The sequence below is a fragment of the Corapipo altera genome, unplaced genomic scaffold (genome assembly GCF_003945725.1).
Source record: "Corapipo altera isolate COAL_440 unplaced genomic scaffold, ASM394572v1 55, whole genome shotgun sequence".
In the NCBI taxonomy this organism is placed as follows: domain Eukaryota; kingdom Metazoa; phylum Chordata; class Aves; order Passeriformes; family Pipridae; genus Corapipo; species Corapipo altera.
The window spans coordinates 419,400-441,310 of record NW_020884882.1 but is presented as its reverse complement, the minus strand read 5'-3'; the positions used below and the strand labels follow the sequence as shown (position 1 = coordinate 441,310).

At 66.0% G+C, this 21,911-nt stretch overlaps 4 protein-coding genes across 5 annotated transcripts in view; 3 read left to right on the top strand and 1 right to left on the bottom strand.

Annotated features, from left to right (window-relative positions):
• Positions 1 to 6,984, top strand: part of BSN (bassoon presynaptic cytomatrix protein) — a 71,613-nt gene extending 64,629 nt beyond the window's left edge. The window contains exons 6-12 of the mRNA XM_027640281.1: positions 118 to 2,242; positions 2,555 to 3,291; positions 3,601 to 3,694; positions 3,803 to 3,946; positions 4,111 to 4,165; positions 4,252 to 4,348; positions 4,868 to 6,984. Coding sequence (XP_027496082.1) covers positions 118 to 2,242; positions 2,555 to 3,291; positions 3,601 to 3,694; positions 3,803 to 3,946; positions 4,111 to 4,151 — 3,141 coding nt within the window. The 3' untranslated portion in view covers positions 4,152 to 4,165; positions 4,252 to 4,348; positions 4,868 to 6,984. The remainder of the gene's footprint in view (positions 1 to 117; positions 2,243 to 2,554; positions 3,292 to 3,600; positions 3,695 to 3,802; positions 3,947 to 4,110; positions 4,166 to 4,251; positions 4,349 to 4,867) is intronic.
• Positions 6,985 to 7,575: 591 nt separating this feature from the next.
• Positions 7,576 to 12,208, top strand: LOC113945756 (acylamino-acid-releasing enzyme-like). Its single transcript, XM_027640290.1, has 22 exons — positions 7,576 to 7,620; positions 8,243 to 8,372; positions 8,459 to 8,585; positions 8,663 to 8,762; positions 8,858 to 8,933; positions 9,008 to 9,171; positions 9,248 to 9,385; positions 9,474 to 9,565; positions 9,655 to 9,695; positions 9,772 to 9,893; positions 10,059 to 10,119; positions 10,188 to 10,285; positions 10,363 to 10,414; positions 10,499 to 10,587; positions 10,696 to 10,834; positions 10,909 to 10,992; positions 11,063 to 11,143; positions 11,236 to 11,324; positions 11,429 to 11,619; positions 11,696 to 11,798; positions 11,878 to 11,984; positions 12,055 to 12,208. The coding sequence occupies exons 1-22, from the start codon at positions 7,609 to 7,611 to the stop codon at positions 12,158 to 12,160; spliced, it is 2,202 nt and encodes a 733-aa protein (XP_027496091.1). The 5' UTR covers positions 7,576 to 7,608; the 3' UTR covers positions 12,161 to 12,208.
• Positions 12,209 to 12,428: 220 nt separating this feature from the next.
• Positions 12,429 to 16,937, top strand: APEH (acylaminoacyl-peptide hydrolase). The gene is made up of 22 exons (XM_027640706.1): positions 12,429 to 12,494; positions 12,599 to 12,707; positions 12,788 to 12,917; positions 13,089 to 13,170; positions 13,275 to 13,350; positions 13,464 to 13,606; positions 13,765 to 13,902; positions 13,977 to 14,068; positions 14,160 to 14,200; positions 14,267 to 14,388; positions 14,564 to 14,624; positions 14,736 to 14,830; positions 14,909 to 14,960; positions 15,032 to 15,120; positions 15,351 to 15,492; positions 15,605 to 15,682; positions 15,755 to 15,835; positions 15,914 to 16,002; positions 16,139 to 16,329; positions 16,407 to 16,509; positions 16,582 to 16,688; positions 16,769 to 16,937. The coding sequence occupies exons 1-22, from the start codon at positions 12,489 to 12,491 to the stop codon at positions 16,905 to 16,907; spliced, it is 2,166 nt and encodes a 721-aa protein (XP_027496507.1). The 5' UTR covers positions 12,429 to 12,488; the 3' UTR covers positions 16,908 to 16,937.
• Positions 16,938 to 17,007: 70 nt separating this feature from the next.
• Positions 17,008 to 21,805, bottom strand: MST1 (macrophage stimulating 1). Of its 2 annotated transcripts, none has more exons than XM_027640707.1 (18): positions 21,663 to 21,805; positions 21,034 to 21,169; positions 20,769 to 20,881; positions 20,524 to 20,638; positions 20,180 to 20,316; positions 19,985 to 20,105; positions 19,768 to 19,886; positions 19,511 to 19,676; positions 19,283 to 19,413; positions 19,098 to 19,200; positions 18,849 to 18,985; positions 18,690 to 18,725; positions 18,496 to 18,607; positions 18,304 to 18,381; positions 18,092 to 18,238; positions 17,906 to 18,012; positions 17,319 to 17,458; positions 17,008 to 17,249 (listed from the first exon to the last, which is right to left on the bottom strand). In XM_027640707.1, the coding sequence occupies exons 1-18, from the start codon at positions 21,712 to 21,714 to the stop codon at positions 17,088 to 17,090; spliced, it is 2,112 nt and encodes a 703-aa protein (XP_027496508.1). In that variant the 5' UTR covers positions 21,715 to 21,805; the 3' UTR covers positions 17,008 to 17,087. The 2 variants fall into 2 exon arrangements, with proteins under 2 accessions (XP_027496508.1, XP_027496509.1); XM_027640708.1 differs by having other exon boundaries at positions 19,511 to 19,673.
• Between the last annotated feature and the right edge of the window lie 106 nt (positions 21,806 to 21,911).

Here is a 21,911-nt window from a genome sequence, read left to right as displayed (position 1 = left end):
CACAGTGGGACACCTCACCACAACCCCCGGGGCATGGGAGGAGCACTGTGGTGCTTGGGGTGGGACATGGGGGGACACCCACCCGCCCCCCTGACCCAGTGTCCCTTGGCTTTGCAGGTGGGGGGGCTGCAGTCGAGCTCACTGGCACGCAAGGTGAAGCGGACACTGCCCAGCCCACCGCCCGAGGAGCCCCACGTCCCCCTGGCCAGCCCGGCCGCCTCCCAGCTCTACCTGAGCAGCCTGGCCACCAAGGCCACCGCGCCGGTCACCAAGGCCAGCCTGCTGAAGGAACTTGACCGTGACCTGAGGCTGGTGGAGCATGAGGCCACCAAGCTGCGGAAGAAGCAGGCGGAGCTGGACGAGGAGGAGAAGGAGATTGATGCCAAGCTGAAGTACCTGGAGCTGGGCATCACCCAGCGCAAGGAGTCGCTGCTGAAAGATCGGGGTGGTGGGCGGGACCACCCCTACCTGCGCTACCCTGGGGACCGCCGGGACTACCTGTCCGACAGCGAGCTGCACAGCCTGCGCCTCGCCGCCTATGACGGCGCTGGCCTGCGCCCCACACCTGCTGGGCAGTACCCCGACTACACCGCCACCGCTGCTGCCGCCTCCTATGGCGCCTACCCCTACCCCGCCCCACAGGGCCCTGCTGCCTTCCCGCCGCCGCGCCTGCAGCACCCCCAGTACCCTGCAGCCAGCACCTCGCAGGATGGCTTGTCGGCAGCCCCACTGCCCACCTTCACCTCACCCGCTGCCTTCCCGGCCCACGGCACCACATACCCAGAGCTGGCCACGCCAGCCCAGCCAGGCTTCCAGCCCCCAAACCCCTACCAAGCCCCCAGCGCCTATGCCGGGGCAGCCGCCGTGCCGGCGGCACAGCCCGCCCTCTATCAGAGCCCAGCAGACTTAGCTGGCGGGCACCAGAAGCCACGGCAGACCTCACTGGCTGACCTGGAACAGAAGATCCCCACCAACTACGAGGTCATCAGCGCAGCCACCAGCTCCTCTGCCGTGCCTGATGTCACCTTCAGCACCGCACCGGCGAGTGGCAGCTACGAGCAGTACAAGGCGCCTGAGACCCGGCCGGCCGAGAGAACCAGCACGACACCAGGCCCCTCGGCCAGCTACTCTTCTGAGTCCCTCTACACCAGCCTGGAGCAGAACATCCCCCGTAACTATGTGATGATTGAGGACATCAGCGAGCTCACCAAGGAGAGTCCAGCGGTGGAGGGGCACAAAGCGGAGCCGATGGGCACAAGCGTCGACAGCCGCCACGTCAGAGAGAAGAGCGACCTGGGGGACACCGAGAGCTCCAGCCGGCCCTGCTGTTACACCAAAGCTGAGGAGGAGTCTGAGGAGGACATCTATGACCACCATGGCCCTGACTATCGTGGGAAGAACAGCTACTACCGGGGCACAGAGAGCAATGGCAGAGTGTCAGGGAGCTCCACCAGCTCGAGCTACTACTATGGGGACAGTGAGTACCGGCATTCCTCACGGGTGGACAAGCATGGCTCTGGCACACCACTACCGAAGCATTCATCCAAAAACCTGGCACCCGCCGTCATCTCCTCCAAGCGCAGCAAGCACAGGAAGCAGGGCATGGAGCAGAAGATCTCCAAGTTCTCGCCCATCGAAGAAGCCAAAGACGTGGAGTCAGACCTGGCCTCCTACTCAGCAACAACCTCAGTTGGCAGCAGCAACGTGGCCTCCAGGGCCAAGAAGCTGCAGGATGAGATCACCTATGGCCTGAAAAAGAACGTCTACGAGCAGCAGAAGTACTATGGCGTCTCCAGCCGGGATCTGGTGGACGAGGACGAGCGGGTCTACTCCAGCAGCAGCAGAACCCGCTCCTCTGGCTATGGGGTGGAAAAGTCCTCTGGCCGGGAGATGGGCAGCCGGAGCAAGTCCTATGAACGGGAGGCCATGGAGCGCTCCCAGAAAGTCAGCTCCAAGCCCTCGTCCCTCAGCATGAGCCAGAGCCGCGGGCGGGCGCCCATGCGCTCGCAGCCCTCGGAGGAGGAGAGCCCCGTCAGCCCCCTGGGGAAGTCAGTGGGGGGGTCACGCACTGCGGGGGGGCCAGGCCCTCAGTCTGCAGGGGACCCCTGCTCCCAGTTCTGCTCCAGCCACTCGTTGCCTGATGTGCAAAAGCACATCAAAGACGTGCCAAGGAGTCACTCGTACAAGCACGAGGAGGGCTACGGCATGGACGATGCCCATTGCGTTGTCTCAGACAGCGAAGGTAACGGCTCCCCGTGGTGACCACCCCAGAGCATGGCACTTCCCCGGGGCATGCCTGTCCGCTCGTACGCAGAGACACTCTCACCGCCTCAGTTTGCTTGACATGTGCCTTCCTCCCCCCACCCCGGGTGTTCGGTGTTAGCCGGTCCTGCACGGTGCCCCACAGCGCCATGCCGCGCCGCGTCCCGTCCCCACCGGCACGTGCTGTCCCCTGCGCGCGTGCCCGCTGCTTGCCTCTCCCACTCATTGCATGGCTTCCGCCCGGGCAGCCTCGAGCGAGAGATTGACTGTGGTTTGTTTTTGGTTTCCGAAGCCTATCATTTGGGTCAGGAGGAGACAGACTGGTTTGATAAGCCCAGGGAAGCGCGGGCAGAGAGGGTCAGGCACTACGGTGGCCACTCTTCCTCGCAGAAGAGACCCCCAGTTAAGCACACCTACCACGATTATGATGAGCCCCCTGATGAAGATCCGTGGCAGCACGATGACTACCCCCAGCACCGTGAGCACCGGCACCACAGGGAGTATGATCGCCACTCTGGCACCTCCCGGCACGCCAGCGATGAGCCCCCGCGCCGCTCGGCAAAGCAGCACCCACGAGAGTCTGGCCGCCACGAGCCCCGCAGCCACGGGCCACCGTCCGGCCCCAAGAAGGCACAGCAGCCCGAATCCCGTGCGCCTTACGGCCCCAGCTCTGCTGAATATGGCCCATCATCCCGCCCTGCTGCTCACCACCATGGCACCGAGACCCCCAAGGCACAGAAGCCTTCCCAGCCACACGTGTCGGCCACGACAGCGCCCAAGTCGGAGCCCCTCGCACACCCGCAGCAGCCGGCGGCCAGGCCGCAGCAGGCAGGGCAGCCAGCAGCACGGCAGCAGCCAGTGGCACGGCAGGCTGCCCAGCCAGCAGGCTCAGCACAGCCCGAGGCCAGGGGCAGGACACAGGGACCTGCCTCGGCCCGGCCACCGCAGCAGCAGCCGGGGCCAGCCCAGGCAGCAGGGAAGGCACCGGCCGCACTCCACACACAGCCGGGCGGACACCCAGCACCGGTGGTAAGTACGGGCTTGACCAGCTGGGCCCCACAGTTCTGCCTGGGATCAGACTGGCTGGCTGTGGCCAGGGGTGGCAGAAGGGCTGGAAACAGGAGCCATGGGGCAAAGAGTATCCCACCCATATGCCCACCACAACCATCCCTGGGTGCCCTGGGAGCAGCCATCCCCTCAAGGAGACATCCCCTGGATCCCTTGCTGCCTCTTTTGGGGCCCTGGAACAGCGTTTGGGCATTTCCTCCTGGCCTGCACCACCCCTAGTGGATGCTCTGCTGGGAGAGTGAGCCCTGAGAGCTGTTTTCTCCATTCCAGACAAAAGCAGAGCCGACGGACACGTCCAAACCCGCAGCGAAAGTGCCACAGCAGCCAGGGAGAGCTCCAGCAGCACAGCCCCTGGGAGCAGCAGGTCAGTGGGCCCCAGTGGCACAGTGCCATCTGTCCCCTCTCATGCCAGCTACCTGGCACCCCCAGCTGGGCCTGTCCCCTGTTAACAGTGGTTTTGTTTGTCCCCCAGCAGACAGCAAGGCTGGTCCAAGGGCGGCCGGGCCACGAGGTCCCGCTGGCATGGCCACGGGGCAGCCTGGTGGGGAAGGAGAGAGTGTCTTCTCCAAAATCCTGCCAGGGGGGGCAGCGGAACAAGCAGGCAAACTGACTGAAGGTGAGGGCTGCTCCTGGGATGGGGATGGGGCAGTGATGCTCTTCTGTGCCAAATGGGGTCAGGTGCTCTGGGGATGGTTGGGGTGCAGTGCTCCCGCAGTTTGGGGCCCAGGGAGGGGGGGGATTAGGGGAGCCACACTGACACCTCTCCTGGCTTCCCCACAGCGGTGTCAGCTTTCGGCAAGAAGTTCACTTCATTCTGGTGAGAGAACGGCACAAGGTGAGTGCAGATGGCACTGGGCACTGCGCCGTGGGCTCTCCCTGCCCCGGCTGTGCCTGAAACCCTCCTGCTCCCTCCTGCTGCAGGAGTTTGGGAAGCGAGTGGAGATTGAGTCGTTGCAGTGGAAAAACCTATGAAGAAGCCAATGAATTCAGCACGCAGCGCCAGACTCTGAGTATAACGGTGAGCGCCCATGTAGAGGGCTGGAGAAGTTGGCTGCCCTTAAGGATGAATCCTCACACTGAGGTCCCCTCCACCATGCCATCCCTGGGGCTCCAGTGGCACTGCTGTTGCCCCAGCACATACTGAGCTCTGCCCTGCCACAGTCCCAGTCACCACTGTGGGAAGGACCTGGTGCATCCCCGTCCCTTCACTCTGGGCCACTCATCACCATTTTCATGTCTAAGTGCCGGCCCCAAGCCAAGCCATAGGGGCTTGGCCTTGTTCCCCACTCTCGGCAGAGCCGTGTGGGCCGATGCCATGCGGATGCTGGTGCAGACCCTGGGTTTGCATGGAAGGTTTGGGTGGCCCAGGCTCTGCTCCGGGAGCCTGTCCAGCGCGGGGGCGGCAGCAGCTGCTCCGCCGGCAGTGCCTCTTGGCTCTCTGGGGCCCATTCGCTCAGGCCGGCACTGCAGCTCAGCAGGGCCCTTCCGCAAGGACGAGGCTGCTCAGACTAATACCTCTCTCTCTGTCTCTCACAAGCTTTTGAAAGCAGGGCGATCCCTGGATGCTGGACCAAACAGCGGCCGAGCAGGGGCCCGGCGGACGCCCTGGGGCAGGTGCCCCCCACGCCAGGCGAGCAGCTCCAGCGCGGCACACGGCAAGCCCCGGCAGCCGCCACGAGGGGATGGGCCTGATACAGACCATTGGGTCGGGCCCTGTGGGTGGGCTGCGGCCCTTTCTCAAGATTATACGCAGAGTTGCTCCTTCCGAACCCCAGCTCTGGCCTCTTCATAGGTTTTTCCCCCCCACAAGCCGAGGGCTGGGCGCCATGGGCGCCACTCCTCCTTCCCAACCCCATCCGCCCCGCCGGGGCCGTCCCCGCGCCCCCTGCACTGCGGCCCGCTCCCGGCCCCGCCGGGGAGCCCTCGGAGCGCGTCAGCTAGGACCTAACACTGTTTCACTACCGAAATACGAGGCCATAGGACTCTGACAGGCGGCGCGGCCGGCTGGGCGCATGTCCCAAAGCCATTGGAAGCATTGAAAGGGCCGCGCTCGCCCTCGCCACGCAGCCAGCGCGCCTGCCGCGGGCACCCCTTTTCTTTCAAGAACAGCCTTAATCATCCCACTTTGATTTCTGTGTATACCTCATCTGCACCGGGGGGGGCACGGGGCGTCGTCGGGGGGGTTCCTTTTTTTCTCGGTTTCTTTGGGTTCATTTTCTTTTCGTTTTTGGGGTTTTATTTTTCTAAAGTTTATACCAAATCCTCTTCCCTCTTTGCTTTGTGCGATGAGTTAGCACACGGGCTGTCGTCTGTAGAAGCAATAGAGTGCAGGAGGCTACAAAAGAGCACAAATCCCGTGGAACAAGATCAGGAGAGCTTTGCCTCCGGCAGTATCCTTCCTTTTACTGTGCAATCCAAGTCCTTCTCAAGCCATTTTGCGGGGACGGCCAGCGCAGCGGCCGGCGGCCAAAGCCCACTCGCCCTGCCAGGAGGGGGTTCCCCAGGGGGGGAGGCAGCCCGAGGAGGGGGCTCACCCACACCCCGCCGCCTCCCCACGCTGGCAGTGCCCCGCCGGCACCCCCGCGGCGGGGGGCACCCGCCCACCCACCCGCCCGATGTTCTATGCAACGAAATAACACGACTCCAGAACAAGACCTGTGAATAGCTTATCAGTTCAATGTCGCGCCCAAGGGTTCCATCGCAAAGCGTGCCGCCGAGCGACCCGAGAACTACTCTGTACCGACCACCCGTGCGTATGAATTCGTGGCATGTTCGACCCACGGAGGGCCACTTTGCCAAAGGGCAGCCCTAGCGCCCGTGACCGTCTGTCCCGTCGTAGAGCATGGCTTGCTACTTCTCTGCACGGTTCCACCCGCCTTTCAGTGCTTGCTGTTCTTTGCCTGGACTTTTCTTTTTTTCTTTTCCATCAGTCCATCGCTGTACTGAAAGCTCTTAGCAGATTTATGCACTTGTGATCGAGGACCCGGTTGCCGCGGGAAGCCCACACTCGCCGGGGGCTCTGCCGGTGCCCAAGGCTGGGGGGAGGCCGGTGGCTGTGGGACGGGGGGGGGGGGGGGTCAGCGTGGCACTGCTGGGGGCAGCCCCACTGAGGAGCCGCCCGGCCCCGCGCACACCCGCCGCCTCTCCCCGCCGCTGACAAGTGCAGAGCCTGAGGGTGCCTCCCCGGCCCCGCCACTCCTCGCGCTGTAAATACTTGTACAGTGTGTAAATCGCACGCGGGACCGAGACCCCGCCGGGGCCTAATCTCGCCGCCCGAGCACATCCGCCACCTTGCCTTCGTGCCTGCCAGGACCGGGGGCACAGAGCCCACCCCCGCCAGGCAGGGCCCCCAGCCCGAACCGTGGCGATCTGGCTGGGGCGGGGGGACGGGGGGGGGGTGCAAAGACCGAGGGCCGAGCGCGGCTGGGCGCTGTCTCCAGCGGTGAGTGCGATGCCGGGTGCGCTCCCTCTGAACATTGTGACGGTGTGCGTGTCTGCTGTGCTCTGTGCCACCCGTAGTGACCCCGTACCGTGCCGTACTGTGCCGTACCGTGCCGTACCGCCCCCGCCGCTGTGTCGTGACTCCCTCCCAGAAGCTGCCCCCTCACCAGGTGTTTCTGTGGGAACAGAATAAAAAGGACTTGACACAAACCACGGACTGGTCCCGATTCCTGCCTGCCTGCGGGGGGGGGGGGGGGGGGGGGGTGTCAGGGGGCTGGGACCCCTGGGCATGGTGCGGGTGGCCAGTATGGGAGCCCCGTGGATCTAGTTGGCACCAAGCACCGGTGGGCTCTGCAGTCCACACCTGGGCTGCTGGGCTGGGTGTCCCTGTGAACACCAAGGACCCAGACTCGCCTCCTTGTTCAGGCTGCTGGATCCTGTGGGCTCCCAAGGGTCCAATCCCCTTTGCCGCGGTGCTGCGTTGGGGGTCCCTGTACCCCGATCCCCCCGTTCTGCACACGGCCCCCCTGTGCCGCAGCCACCTGGTGGGGAAAAAACCGCGAGGCAGCCCAGAGGGTGCGGGGCCGCTCCCTGTCTCCCGGCTACGGCCTCAGAGGGGCCCCGGAGGCGATCGGGTGTCCGGGGGGGGAGCGGCCGCCGGGACACGTGGAGCGGGCGCGGGGGGGGGGGGGGAGCGGCGGCTCCGCCCGCGCCCACTAGGGGGCGCCCCAGTGCGGGCGGTGTCAGGAGCGCCGCAGCCAATGGGAGGCTCCGCGGGCTGGAGGCCCCGCCCATCACCCCCGGAAGTGTCGCCGCTGGCCACGCCCACGCCCCGACATGGAGCCGCCGGTGAGAGGCTGGGGGGGCGGGTCAGAGCTCCGGGAGCACCTCCGGTCATCCCGCACCCCTGTCCTGCACCCCCGGGACCCCCGACCCTCACTGCCCCCGCTCCTTCCCCGCTGCTCCGGTGACTGCCCCGGCTCGGCACCCCCTGGCACCCTCCTATATCCCCCCATGGACCCCGGTTACTGCCTCCCAACGCACTCATACCCACTAGTACCCAGTAACTTCCCCGAGTACCCTCCTAGATGCCCCCTGTGCCCCAGTAACTGCACCCAGTATCCTCGTACCCACTGGTACCCCAATAAGTGCCCCGACACCCTCCTAATCCCCCCTATGTGCCCCAGTACTGCTCTCCAGTACCCTCTTAGCCCCTGGCACCCCAGTAGTGCCTTGGCTCTGCACCCCCAGTACTGCCCCAGCCCTGCAGTAGCTGCCCCTCTACCGTTGTCCCCCTCCCATGTACCCCAAATCTGCCCCAGCTCTCCACTCTCAGGCATTGCTCCCAGTACGCCTCTACTTCTCCCCGTGTACCCTGGTGCCCCAGTAACTGCCTCCTGTGCCCCATCACTGCCCGGTCCTTGCCCCCCACCCCTCACCCCACACATCTCCAGCCACTCTGATCCCGCAGGTGCTGCCACGCACAGAGGAGCTGTCGGAGCTGTACCGGGAGCTGAGCCAGCACCCGGGGCTCAGTGCCGCCTGCCTCGGCCCCGACCTCACCACCCAGTACGGGGGCAAGTACTGCAGCCTCTACACCGGTACGGGGACGGGCTGTGCCCTCTGGGGACCGGGGGACCTGTCTGCCTGGTGGGGAGACAGCTGGTGTCCTCACCCCCCTCCTCAGAGTGGTCGCAGCGGGACCTGGCGAGGGCCGAGAACATCAAGTTCTGCCGCCAGTACCTCCTCTTCCACGATGGAGCCTCCATCGTCTACTCGGGGCCTGTCGGCACCTGCTCCGAGATCAAGGGCGAGTGAGTCTCATCCCGCTCCCCACATGGGATCCCCGGGGTGCTGATAGAGGGGCTGATGGGCATCCACCCACCCACAGGCTGCTGAGCCGCGAGTCCCCCAGCGGGACACTGAAGGCCGTCCTGTGCAAGGTCCCTGGCAAGGAGAAGGAGAAAGAGAAGGAGAAGCAGTTCCTGGAGGTGAGGAGGGGTCCAAGGGGGGGCTGGATACTTGCTGTGTCTCAGGGCCAGATCCACGCTGTGTCTTGGGGCCGCCCCACGATCTCTGTCCCCAGGTGTGGGATCAGAACCGCAAGGTAAAGAGCATTGACCTGACAGCGCTGGACAAGCACGGCAATGTCTGCGACGATGGTGAGGGGCCTGGGGACGCCAGGGGCTGTGGGGTCCTGGGGGAAGGGGTGGCTGGTGCTGACCGTACCCTGCAGACCAGTTTGGGTGCCTCGCCTGGTCACACTCGGAGACCCACCTGCTCTACGTGGCGGAGAAAAAGCGTCCCAAGACCGAGTCCTTCTTCCAGAGCAAAGCCCCTGAGCTGGGCACCTCTGATGAGGACACAGGGCAGCCCAAGAAGGAGGATGCGCCCCTCAAGGTGGGGTTCACCCACCCGCCCTGGGGCAGGTGGGGGCTGGACAGGTGGCTGTGGGGCTGACGGGGCTATGCCACAGGGTGAGCAGTTCGTGTACCATGAGGACTGGGGGGAGACTCTGAGCACCCGCAGCGTACCCGTCCTCTGTATCCTGGACATCGAGGGCAGCAGCATCTCAGTGCTGGAGGGCATCCCTGAGCACCTCTCTCCTGGCCAGGTCAGGATGGGGAGCCGCAGGGAACTGAAAGAGGGAGATTTTGGGGGCCAGCAGCCATCTGAGCCACTCATCTCCCCTCTCCCTGCAGGCTTTCTGGTCCCCTGAGGACACTGGCGTGGTGTTTGTGGGCTGGTGGCACGAGCCCTTCCGCCTGGGGCTGCGTTACTGCACTAACCGCCGGTGAGTCCTCGTGGGGCACCCCACAGCCTGAACCCCACGGTGAGGGGGGCACCCCACAGCCCCACCGTGACACCCCTGTGTGCTGGCAGGTCAGCACTCTTCTACGTGGACCTGACGGGTGGGAAATGTGGTGAGTGGCACAGACCCCAACCCTGCCAGCGCCCCGGCTCCCCACAGCCCCTCACTGTCCCCTCGTGCCGATGCAGAGCTGCTCTCTGAGGACACCAAAGCCGTTTGGTCCCCACGGCTCAGCCCCGACAGCTGCCGCATTGTCTACCTGGAGAACGATGTCCTGGGCCCCCACCAGCAGTGCAGCCGCCTCCGCATGGTGAGCAGCATGGGGGGGACACCAGGGGGACACCGGGGGAGGTAGGAGGGTGCCTCTGCCAAGGTGGGGGCTGGCAGGAGGGCAGTGGTGCCCCCTCTCTGTGCTGCAGTGGTGGCAGGCGGGATGAGACCCTGCAAAACTCACCCCATTCCGTGTCTCCCGCAGTACGACTGGTACACCAAACAGACCAGCACGGTGCTGGAGGCTGTGCCACGGCAGGAGTGGGGTGAGTACAGCCCTCGGGGTTTCGGGAGGGACACAGGGGGACACTGAGTGCCACCACTGTCATCATAGGTGCCTTCCCGGGAATCTACTGTGGGGCACTGCCAGGGATGTGCTGGGCGGCCAACAGCCGCCGGATCCTACTGGACACGGCCCAGCGCAGCCAGCAGGTGAGAGGGTGATGGGGGACACTTGGGGGGGCCAGGCCAGGTCAGGGCTCCACTGAACTCTGCCCTCGTGCCCCTAGGACATGTTCGTGGTGGACACGGCGACGGGCAGCACGACCTTGCTGACAGCTGGTGAGTGATGGGCCAACGGGGCCATGCTGGTGCCAGAGGTGGGGAGGGGGTCACACCTGCAGGTCTGACCTCCCTACTCCCCAGATGGCCCCCGGGGAAGCTGGTCTGTCCTGACCATCGACCGGGACCTCTTGGTGGCCAGATTCTCCACCCCTAGCTGCCCCTCCATGTTGGTAAAGTCACGTCCCCCTCTCCAGTGCCCACCAGGCCCTTGGTGCAGGCCCTGACCCTTCTTCCCAGTGCCCACCTCGACGTGAGCACTGACCCCTCTCCCTGCACAGAAAGTGACCGTCCTGCCCGCTGCTGGCCATGAGGCACAGGCACAGTGGATCTGCCTGCAGGACGCACCCCCCGTGCCCGGCATCAGCTGGGGCATCCGCACCCTGCAGCCCCCTCCAGAGCAGGAGCACCCCCAGTATGGTGAGTGCCTGGGGAGGCAAGGCTGGACTCCACCACCCCAACTGATCCCTGACACCCCCACCCTGCCTCTGTAGGGGGCCTGGACTTTGATGCCATCCTGCTGCGCCCGACTGAGGGCCCCACTGCCCAGAAGCCCCCCCTGGTCGTGATGCCTCATGGTAAGAACTTGTCCCCACCCTGCTGTACCCCAGCTGGGCAGCGTCACCCCCCTGCCTTTGCCATTTGCAGGGGGTCCCCACTCCGTATTCACGGCCGGGTGGGCGCTGTACCCGGCGGCGCTGTGCCGCGTGGGCTTCGCTGTGCTGCTGGGTGAGTGACACTGGGGCTGTGGGGCACTGCCCACGGGGGGGCTGGGGTGGGGGCACAGAGGAGGAAGGGCTCTGACGCTGCCTCCCACCCAGTGAATTACCGCGGCTCACTGGGCTTCGGCCAGGACAGTGTGGCCTCCCTGCCCGGCAACGTGGGCACGCAGGACGTGCGCGATGTGCAGGTACGGCCCGGCACGTGGTCCTGGGGCACACACGTGCTCCCACGGGTGCCCTGAGTAGAGAAAGCAGGGCTGCCCGCCTCAGTGGGTGTCCCCTGTGGTGGCAGCTCTGCGTGGAGAGGGTGCTGCAGGAGGAGGCGCTGGATGCCAGCCGGGTGGCACTGGTGGGTGGCTCGCACGGCGGCTTCCTGGCGTGCCACCTCATCGGGCAGTTCCCCGACACCTACTGTGCCTGTGTGGTCCGTAACCCCGTGGTGAACATTGCCTCCATGGTGGCCACCACAGACATCCCTGACTGGTGAGCACTGCTGCCCATGATCTCCCAGGCTCCCTGCCACACCAGCCCCACACGTGCCCCTGACTCTCACCCACAGGTGCCTGACAGAAACAGGGCTGCCCTACGCACCTGATGCCCTGCCAGACCCAGCCCAGTGGACAGAGATGCTGCACAAGTCACCCATTCGCTATGTCGACCGGGTATGTCCCCATCTCTGTCCTCATCCCTGTCCCAGTCCCTGCCAGCAGTGCCAGTGCTGAGGCCATGTCACTCCCGCAGGTCCGTGTGCCCGTGCTGCTGATGCTGGGGGAAGACGACCGCCGTGTGCCCCCCAAGCAGGGGCTGGAGTATTACCGTGCCCTCAAGGCCCGAGGGGTCCCCACACGGTGAGTGGAGTGCTGGGTGCCCGGGTGGTGGGGTGCAGGTATGGCACTAACCCCTCTCTCTCCTCCGCAGGCTGCTCTGGTACCCAGGGAACGGCCACGCGCTGGCTGGTGTCGAGGCTGAAGCTGATGGCTTCATGAACATGGCGCTGTGGCTGCTCAAGCACCTGGAGTGCTAAGGGCCCCCGCTGCTGCCACCCCCCCCCAATAAACGATGTAGCTCAGCATCCTGGTGTCTCTGGTGGTGGTGCCCCAGGAGCTGGTGGCCACTGGACCTTTCACCTGCGTGGGTGGGCAGTTGTGCTGCCAGGAATGCATTGGGCCGTGGGGAAGGGTGAGCCCTGCCTGGCCGTCCTGGGCAGCAGGGAGCAGCTGGAGGGCTGGCACCGGCGGGGGCGCTGGCGTCGGGCTGCTCCCACGTGCCTTGGCGGGCATCCAGCTGTGAGCAACCCGCAGGCAGCCCAGCGGGGCACAGCACGGCCCACGGCCACAAGGACCCAGCCGGGCATGGAGGTGGGCAAGGGGGCTCGGGGGGGGTCTGTGTGGGTGAGCACAGCCCCGTTTCAGGAGCTGGGCACGGGCATGGGGGTGAGCTCTTCCCCTCTTCCCCCGCCCAGGCGGCCGGCGGCCCCGCTGCCTGCTACCGGGAACTGAGCCAGTTCCCTGCTATCACCCGTGCCGCCCTCGGGGCCGCGGCCGGGGGACAGACCTTCCTGCTCTACACCGGTGAGTCGCAGGCTCGGTCCCCGCTGCGCCTGTGGCCCGCAGGACCGGTGTGAGCGGGCGCTGACCCCCCGTTCCCGCAGAGTGCAGCCGCCCCGACCTGCCCCGCCGCCGGCTCCTGCGCTTCAGCCGCCACTACAGCGTGCGGCGCACGGACGGTGACCGCGGCCTCGCCGCCAGCGGGACCGCGCTCAGCGCCGGCATCCACAACCAGTACGGCACGGACGGGCTGCGCGATGGGGCGGCGTGCCCGGTGCCTCTGCGGTGTGCCCGGTGCTTCTGCGGTGTGCCCCGTGCCTCTGCGGTGTGCCCGCTGCCCGCAGCATGCCCGGTGCCCGCAGAGTGCCGCCCACCGCAGCCTTCCTCCCTCCCTCCCGCCCTCAGGCTCCTCAGCCAGGACTCGCCCACGGGGCAGCACCGCGCCGTGCTCAGCCGCTGCCCGCGGCAGGGCCACGAGGTGCTGGAGGTAACGCGGCTGTCCCGGTCCCTCCCCGGCGTGGCTGCGGTGCCAGGGCGGGGCGGTGGGCGCCGCGGACACGGTGTGCCCGTGCTGACCCCCCACTCCTCCAGGTGTGGGACAGCAGCGGGCGCAGCCACAGCGTGGACCTCACGGCGCTGGGGAAGCACGGGGAGGTCTACACGGAGGGTAGGGCCCCTTTCCCATGGTCCCTGCCTGCAGCACGGGCAAGGGCTAAGTGCCTGCCTGGTGCGTGGCTGTGCCTGTGCCGGGCTGGGCTTTGGCAACTCTCACCTTGCCAGGGCCCTTTGCTTGCCTGGCCTGGTCCCAGTCAGAGACACGGCTCCTGTACGTGGCTGAGAAGAGCCGGCCCAAACGCCGGCCCCCCTGCCCCTGGGATGTGCCCAGGGCAGCCCGGTCAGCAGAGGAGGATGAGGATGAGGAGGTAGGTGCCATGTGCCCCATGAGTGTGTTCTGTGCACCCCTTGAGCACACCATGCACCCCATGAGCGTGTGAGTGTGCCATACACCCCACGAGTGTGCCCTGCACAGAGCCCCATGCCTGGGGCTGCAGTGTGTGGCCCTGACAAGGCTGTGCTGCAGGACGAGCAGTTCTTGTACCATGAGGACTGGGGGGAGGCACTGAGCACTCGCAGTGTGCCCATCCTCTGCGTCCTGGACCTGGAGAGCAGCAGCGTCTCAGTGCTGGAGGGTGTCCCAGAGCACCTCTCCCCTGGCCAGGTCAGGATGGGGATGCAGGGATCGCCCCAGGGGATCCAGCCTGGGGCTGTGGAATCAGCCTGGCTGTCACACAGGCCCTGTGGTCCCCCGGTGATCGTGGTGTGGTGTTCGTGGGCTGGTGGCATGAGCCCTTCCGCCTGGGGCTGAGCGCCTGCTCCAACAGGAGGTGGGTCCCTCTCAGCATCCAGCACTATGCCAGGATGCCTGTGCAGTACCAGCACAGCAGAGGCCCAACCTGACCCACACTTCCTCCCCAGGTCAGAGATTTTCCACTTGGACCTGTCAAGCGGGTGCTGTGGTGAGCACTGAGGCCCTGGGGGGTGCCCAGGGGGTCGCTGGGGTGCTGACCCCTTGCTGCCCACAGAGCTGCTGTCAGCAGAGAATGGTGCTGCCTGCTCCCCCCGACTGAGCCCTGACAGCCAGCGCCTGCTCTACCTGGAGGGGGCTGTGGGGGGGCCCCACCGGCAGTGCCTGCGCCTGTGCATGGTGAGTTGGGCCCCACGGGCACCAGGCACAGCTGTGCCACCCTGTGCTGCCAGTGTGGTGTCCAGCTTGGCTGTCACAGCCTCTTGTAGTGCCCAGCTGGGGCGAGGGGACCCCAAGCCCCTCCACCTCAGTTTCTCCCAGCATGGGCCCATCCCTGACCCCCAGCTCTCCGCAGCTCGCCTGGCAGACGAGGCAGACGGTGACAGTGCTTGATGTGGTGCAGGAACCCACGGAGGGTGAGCACAGCACAGTGGGCAGGGCTGGGTGCTGCCAGGGGGCTGAGGCTCTCCCCAGACAGATGCCCACGACCCCCAGTTCACTAGCTCAACACTCTGCCCCACTCGTAGCCTTCGCCGGGCTCTACTCAGAGGTGCTGCCGCCACGGTGCTGGGCAGCCGATAGCCGGCGAGCCGTGCTGAGCACCCCGCAGCGGAGCCGCACGGTGAGTCCCGGGGAGGGCAGGGCCAGGGGTGTGACCCCGCCTCCTATGGTGACACCCCTGTGCTCTGCCCCCTCACAGGACCTGCTGCTTGTGGACACGGAGGCGGCCACCGTCACCAACCTGACGGCAGGTACGTGGCGCCGGGCTGCCCACAGTGCCCCAGCGAGCAGCTACGATCACCAACATGCTCTCTGTCCCCAGGGTCGCCCGAGGGGTGCTGGGAACTGCTCACTCTCCAGTGGGACCTTCTAGTGGCCACCTACTCTGCCCCACACCATCCCCCCAGCCTGGTGAGCAGAGCCATGGCACCGTGCGGCACAGTGGGATATGGCACGGTGATGTGCAGCCAGGCACAGCGTGGTGTGGCACATATGGCGTGGTGTGGCACATGTGGCATGATGTGCCATGGCATGGCCAGACACAGAGTCACATAGCTCAGCCAGACCCAGCACAGCACAGCCTTGTCATGGCACAGCCTTGCGGTGCCACGGCTCTGGTGCCACCCGCTGCCTGTGCCCAGGTGGTGGCTGTGTTGCCACCGGCAGGCCAGGAGCTGCCCCTCCACTGGGTGCCAGTGGAGGACACCCCAACAGTACCTGGTGTCACCTGGAAGACCCTGACGGTCCGGCCATCCCGCAGTGGGCAGAGCCCTGCTGCGCATGGTGAGCACTTGCAGGCCCCCACCACACCTGGGTGCTGGGGACCCTTGGGAGCAGGGGGTGGGCTGGGTGCCCAGGGTGCTGGATGCTGAACAGGACCCCTTTCCTGGCATAGACACCCAAGATTTTGAGGCCCTGCTGCTGAGCCCATTGGATGGCACAGCACCACACCCCCTCATTGTGTGCCCCCATGGTGAGTGAAGGGATAGTGGGGACACCCTGGCAGCACTGGTGGCAGTCCAGGTGACATCTGTGCTGGCCCCAGGTGGCCCCCATGCCGTCTTCGATGCCCGCTGGCGCCCAAGCATGGCTGCACTGTGCTGGCTGGGCTTTGCTGTGCTCCTGGGTGAGTGCTGGGGAGCTCGGGGATGTGTGGTCCTGTGTCCCACTGGAGACATGGCACCCATGGCTCCCATCTCCCCAGTGAACTACCGTGGCTCCCTGGGCTTTGGCCAGGCCAGTATCAGCTCCCTGCTTTCCCGTGTGGGTGAGCAGGACGTGGCGGACACCCAGGTGGGCTGGGGCTGCTGGGGGAGTGCTGCTGGGAGGATGCTGATGTTTGGGGTGCAGGTGGTGGGATCTGCTGGGAGGACACTGATGTTTGGGTGCCAGTGGTGGGGTGCCAATAGCGGGTACCCCATGGGTGCAGCTGGCAGTGGAGCAGGCGCTGCACAGCGAGCCCCTGGACCCGCACCGCCTGGCCCTGCTGGCTGGCTCCCACGGAGCCTTCATCGCCCTCCACCTCCTCATCCGCGAGCCCGAGCGCTACCAAGCCTGTGCCCTGCGCGGCCCCGTCTCCAACCTGCCCGCGCTGCTGGGCACCTCTGACATCCCCGACTGGTGAGTGCCACCCCCATCCTGTGCCTTGCCACACACCACCCGTCCCCACAACACCCACCAGCGCCTCTGTGCCGCAGGCGCTACACCTCCCTGGGGCTGCCCTACTCCTTTGAGCGGGTGCCATGTGCTGAGGAGGTGGCCACCATGCTACTGCGCTCGCCCATCGCCCAGGCAGCCCAGGTAAGGCAAGATCAGGATGGGTGTGGGGTGGCAGGCGTGGGGTGCCAGGCACTCACTGGGACTGTGCTGCAGGTGCGGACGCCGGTGCTGCTGTGCGTGGGCGCCCGGGACCGGCGCGTCAGCCCCACGCAGGCGCTGGAGCTGTACCGGCTGCTGCGGGCCAGGGGCGTGCCAGCACGGTGAGTGGGGTGCAGGTGGGAGCTGGGAGGGAGCCCCAGGGTGCTGGCTGAGCATCCCTCCATCCCATCCCACCCCACAGGTTGCTGTGGTATCCAGAGGGTGGCCACTCCCTGACCGGTGTGGAGACAGAGGCCGATGTCTTCAAGAACTGTGCCCGCTGGCTCCTCCAGCACCTTGGGCAGCCAAGGCAGGACAGGACAGGCCAGCACAGTCCCTAGTGCCCACAGTGGTCCTGGGCTGTACTGCCCCAGTGTAGCTGAGGGCAGGATGGGACATGGGTTGTTGTTTGGCGCTAAATAAATGTGTGAGACCACCCTCTGCAGTGTCAAGCCCCATGGCCACAGCCGTGCCTTTATTGCACAGTGGCAGCTGTGCCAGGCCAGTGGGACTGAGCCAGCTCAGCCCATCTTCATCACTTTGTAGATCCAGTCGACATAGAGGGAAACACGGATGAAGAGGGCGGGCTGGTCGGTGCGGGCACAGACACGGGAGGGGATGATCACCCCCTCCAGCACCCAGCAGTCGGCGGTGAGGCAAGCCAGTGGTCCCCCATAATCGCCCTGTGGCACAAAGAGAGCAGTGTCACCCTGGTGCTGGATCCTGCGGGGGAGGTCCCCAGCCCGGCTCACCTCACAGGCGCCCACGCCGGCGCGCAGTGGGGCAGTGCACAGCTCACTCTCCTTCAGGCGCCCGCGCAGCGCCTTGTTGCAGTCGTCGTGGGCCAGCACCGGCAGCTGCGCCACGTTCAGCACGCTGCTGTCTGCCGTGCCTGTGGGCAGCAAGCACGGGATGCACCAGGAGGAAAGCAGGGATATCGGAGGGTATGACATGGGCAGAGCGTGCCATGGGCAAGAGGTGCTGTGGGAAAGGGATGGCATGGACAGGAGGATGTCATGGACAGGAGGATGTCACGGGCAGGGGGATATCATAGGCAGAAGGACGTTGTGGAAGAGGGATGCCACGGCCAGGAGATGCTGTGGGCAGGGAGATGGCATGTGCAGGAAAGTGCCATGGAAGTGGGACGCAAGGGAAGGGAGATGCTGTGAGCAGGGGTATGCCAAGGACCAGGGCTTGCTATGGGCAGAGGATGCCGTGGACATGGGGATGCTGTGGGCAGCGAATGGTACGGATGAGGGGATGCCATTGCAGGGGAATGGCGTGGGCAGGGGATGTATTGGATGGGGATGCCCTGGCAGGGGCTGCCTGTGGCAGGTACCTCTGGTTTCCCCCCAGCCGGCGATCTCGCAGACAGTGCCCGCAGGCACGACATAGCGCTCGGGGGGCAGGCAGATGAGGGCCACACGCCTGTTCAGAGTGGCTGGCCTGCGGCAAGAGGGCAGTGGGACATGGTGTCAGCCTGGCCAGTGGTGGGGAGGATGGAGGCCAGGGCACGGCCACTCACCTCGCCAGCTTCAGCATCACCAGCTGGGACTCAGAGGGTCCGCAGACGATCCGCACAATGGGGATGGTCTGCTGGTCAGGGTCCCCAGGGCTGGGATCCCTGAAGAGTGTCCCCAGCTGCACCTCATAGCCCGTTAGGTCGGCGTCACTGCAGGACAGGGAAATGAGGGCACAGGGGGGTCCCAGCAGCCCATGCCCCAGCCCCAGCCTTACCAGGAGGAGAAGCACTGGGGTGTGCTGATCACCCACTGCTCCTTCACCAGGGACCCCCCGCAGAAGTGCACTCCCTCCCTGTGGGAATGAGGGGTTAGCTCTGGGGGGACACTGGCCAAGCTCTGGGGGAACACTGGCCAAGCTCTGGGGGGACACTGGCCCCACAGCAGTGCAGGTGGGACACCCACTCACCGGTTGCGGATGCTGACAGTCCAGGGTGAGTTGCCAGGCTGGCCACCGACGATGCGCCCCTTCCACTGCAGCTTCTCATCCCGCTGGCCACACTGCTCAAACGCCACCGCGTCTGCAGGCAGGGTGGGCATCAGCCAGGGCTGTGCCATCAGCACCTGCCCCACGGCACCCAACTGGCACCCACGGCCCCCCACCTGCATTCTCCAGGATGGAGGGCACCTGGCTGCTGGCTGCAGAGAGAAAGCACAGGGTGGCATTGAGGCAACATCCAGCCACCCTGAGGGGACCAAAACCACCCCAGTGGGTGGCCAGGGTCCTCCCCTAGCTCTGCTGGCATGTGGGTAGGGGCTCACAACAGGGCTTGATGGCGCAGTAGTCAAAGGGGGTGCGGGGGTCCATGGTGTAGCACCAGGGGCCATGGCTGTCGTTATCGGGGTTGCGGCAGTAGTTCTCCTCCAGGTGTGCCTCAGGGTGGGTGACAGGTGAGATCCTGATGGGAGGAAGTCACCATCACTGTCACCATCCCTATCCTCATTTCCATCCCCAGCCCAACCCCATCACCATCCCATCCCTGTCCCTGCGGCCCCTCCTCGCACACTCACTGGGGCACGTGGGGTGTCTGGGCAGCCCACGGCTGGCAGGTGATGCCCTTGCGTGTCTTGCTGACGTGGCCGTGGTAGTGCTTGCCGTGGCCGTGGTAGCACTCTGGGGACAGGCAGGGAGGGCTGGCACCCCCGGCAGGCACCTTGGGGTTGGTGTCCGGGGGCGGGTGCCTGGCATGGCTCACCTTGGGCATCCTGCTCGTCGGGGCAGCGGCGGATGTGGAAGCAGAAGGCGATGCGGACGGTAGGGCGCGCGGTGAAGCACCACGGTGCCTCCGAGCCATCGGGGTTGCGGCAATAGTTCTCCTTTAGGTCCCTGCAGGTGTAGGGGCCGTGTGGGTGTCCCCCCTCAATCCCACACTCATGGGCACTGCGCTCTGCCACTCTTCCTGGGCTCATCCCCCACCCCTTACTTGCACGGGTACTTCTCAGGCACGAAGTTGTGCTTGTGGGGCACCTGGGAGTCCCAGCGCTGGCAGGGGATCCCTGACACGGTGACGTTCACTCGGCCTCGGTAGCTTTCGCCCTTGCCCCTGAAGCAGCCGGTGGTGACATTGACAGGACGTGGGTGTTTTTCTGCTTGTGTGGCCAGAGAAGGGCAGAGCAGCAGGGTCAGGGTGGCACCTGGGACCCCCAGTCCCAGCTGTGTGTGATGCCAGCATGGACTTACTGCAGAGGCGGATGTGGCAGAACTCGCGCTCCCGCCCGGGGTCGGTGGTGTAGCACCAGGGCCGCTCGGAGCTGTCGGGGTTGCGGCAGTAGTTGTCATCCAGCCCCTTGTCGGGGTACCTGGGCCAGAGGCAGGGAGCAGCAGTTGAGGTGGCACCACCACCGTGGCACCTGGCACAGCCAGGGCACTGTGTGCTGCCCGGGGCTGGGGCTGGTACTTGTTGGGGTGGTAGGGGTGCTTGTGCGGGTGCTGCAGGTCCCAGCGCTGGCACTCCGTCCCCGACTCGGTGTGGTCCACGGTGCCACGGTAGTCCTCCCCATTGCAGGTCATGCAGACAGCTGCCAACAGCCAAGGGGGGGTTCAGTGTGGGAAGGACATACAGCCCAGGGTCACCCTGGGATGTGGCACTCACCGTCCTCACACTTCTTGATGCCGCAGCTCTGGTGCCGGACGTTGGGATCGACGGTGTAACACCACGGGCCCCGCTTGTCCCGGTCGGGGTTTCGACAGTAATTCTCCTCCAGCCCGTTGCGGGGGGATGGCAGGAATCTGCAGGCAGCAGGGTGGGTAGGAAGGCTGCCAGGAGCCCCCTGCCCCAGGGTGGGCACAGCCACAATGCTATGCCACCCCTGGTTGGTGCCACTGCCCCCATGCTGTTCCCATTGCTCCTGCGCTGTCCCCATCCCATTCCCCATTGCCCCATGCTGTTCAGGGCCACTGGTGGGTGCCATGGGGCAGCCAGAGACACGGAGGTACCTGTGGTCATGTGGTGTCATGGATTGCCAGTGCTGGCAGCGCAGCCCCTTCTCTGTTGTGGCCCGTGTGCCGCGGTAGCTGGAGCCATCACCCACGATGCAGTCCCGAAGGTAGTCTGGGCAGAGCCAGGCACCTTATCAGAGCCCCGGGGCCAAGCCAGGGCACATGGACAGTGGCAAGGCCTGTGCCAGGTGGCCTGTGCCCAGTCTGTGGTGTCCCTGTGTCCACCTGTGGCAGCAGCCCACCTTTCTTCTGGTACAGGTCGTAGTGGATGTTTTTCTGCAGCTGGATGTGGGGCGAGTGCTGTGTCCACGGCAGCAGCTGGCACAGCTGGCTCTGCTGGTCATGGTGGAAAGCCCTGGGAGGCACAGCAGGAGTCTGGCATGGCACTGTACAAGGCCAAGGCCTGGGGGACCCGGGTCACATACAAGCACCCAGCATCCAAGTGCACAGTGACCCCGGTGTCGTGGCCCCCTGCACTCCCACCCGGTGGCCCCATGCCCCGCTCACCGGCAGGCCAGGCTGGTGGCACAGCGCTGGGCACACTGCTCTGCAGAGCCCTGCTCCCGTGGCGGGGGGTCCACGGCCACTGCCAGCAGCTCGGTGGCTCGCAGGCGCTGGAAGTCATTGAGGGGTGAGCGCTGGCCTGGGGAGTGTGGCAGGAGCTCAGTGTGCCCGCGGGGGAGCACAGCGTGGGCACCGGGGCCCTGTGGAGTGTGGGATCCCTGCCCCATGGAATGGGAGATCTCCCTGTCCTAAGGAGCAGGGGATCCATGTTCCATGGAGCAGGGGCCCTCTGTCCTATGGAACATGGGATCCCTGCCCCACAGATCATGGAATCCATGTCACATGGAGCATGGGATTTCTGCCCCACAGAGGATGGGATCTGTGTCCCACGGAGCAGAGGATCACTGTTCAGTGGACCACGGGATCCACGTGCCATGGAGCAGGGGGGTCCCTGCCCTACAGGGTGCAGAGCAATCGCTGCAGTGCCCTGGTTCCCGCTGTCCCCCTCTGCCGCGGGACAGGGCAGGGCCTGCTGACTCCAGACCTGGCCCCTGGCCCTGCTGGGCCCCACGCTGTCCCGCACCCTTCAGTCCCAAGGCAGCCCCACGGCGGCCCAGCCTGGAGAGCCCTACCTGAGGCCAGGGCCGCGGCCAGGACGAGCAGGACCCCCAGCGCGGGCTGCATGGCGGCGGCCCCGCGTCCCCGGGAGGCTGGAGCTGCGGGACGGCCCCGGGCAAATATTTGCGGGTGGGCGCGGGGCCAGCGGGGCCAGCGGGCCCCGGGTCAGCCGCGCGGGCACGCGGGGGGGGCGGGGCCTGCGCCAGAGGGCGGGGCCTGCGCCAGAGGGCGGGGCCGGGGGCGGGGCGGGGCCGGGGTCACCC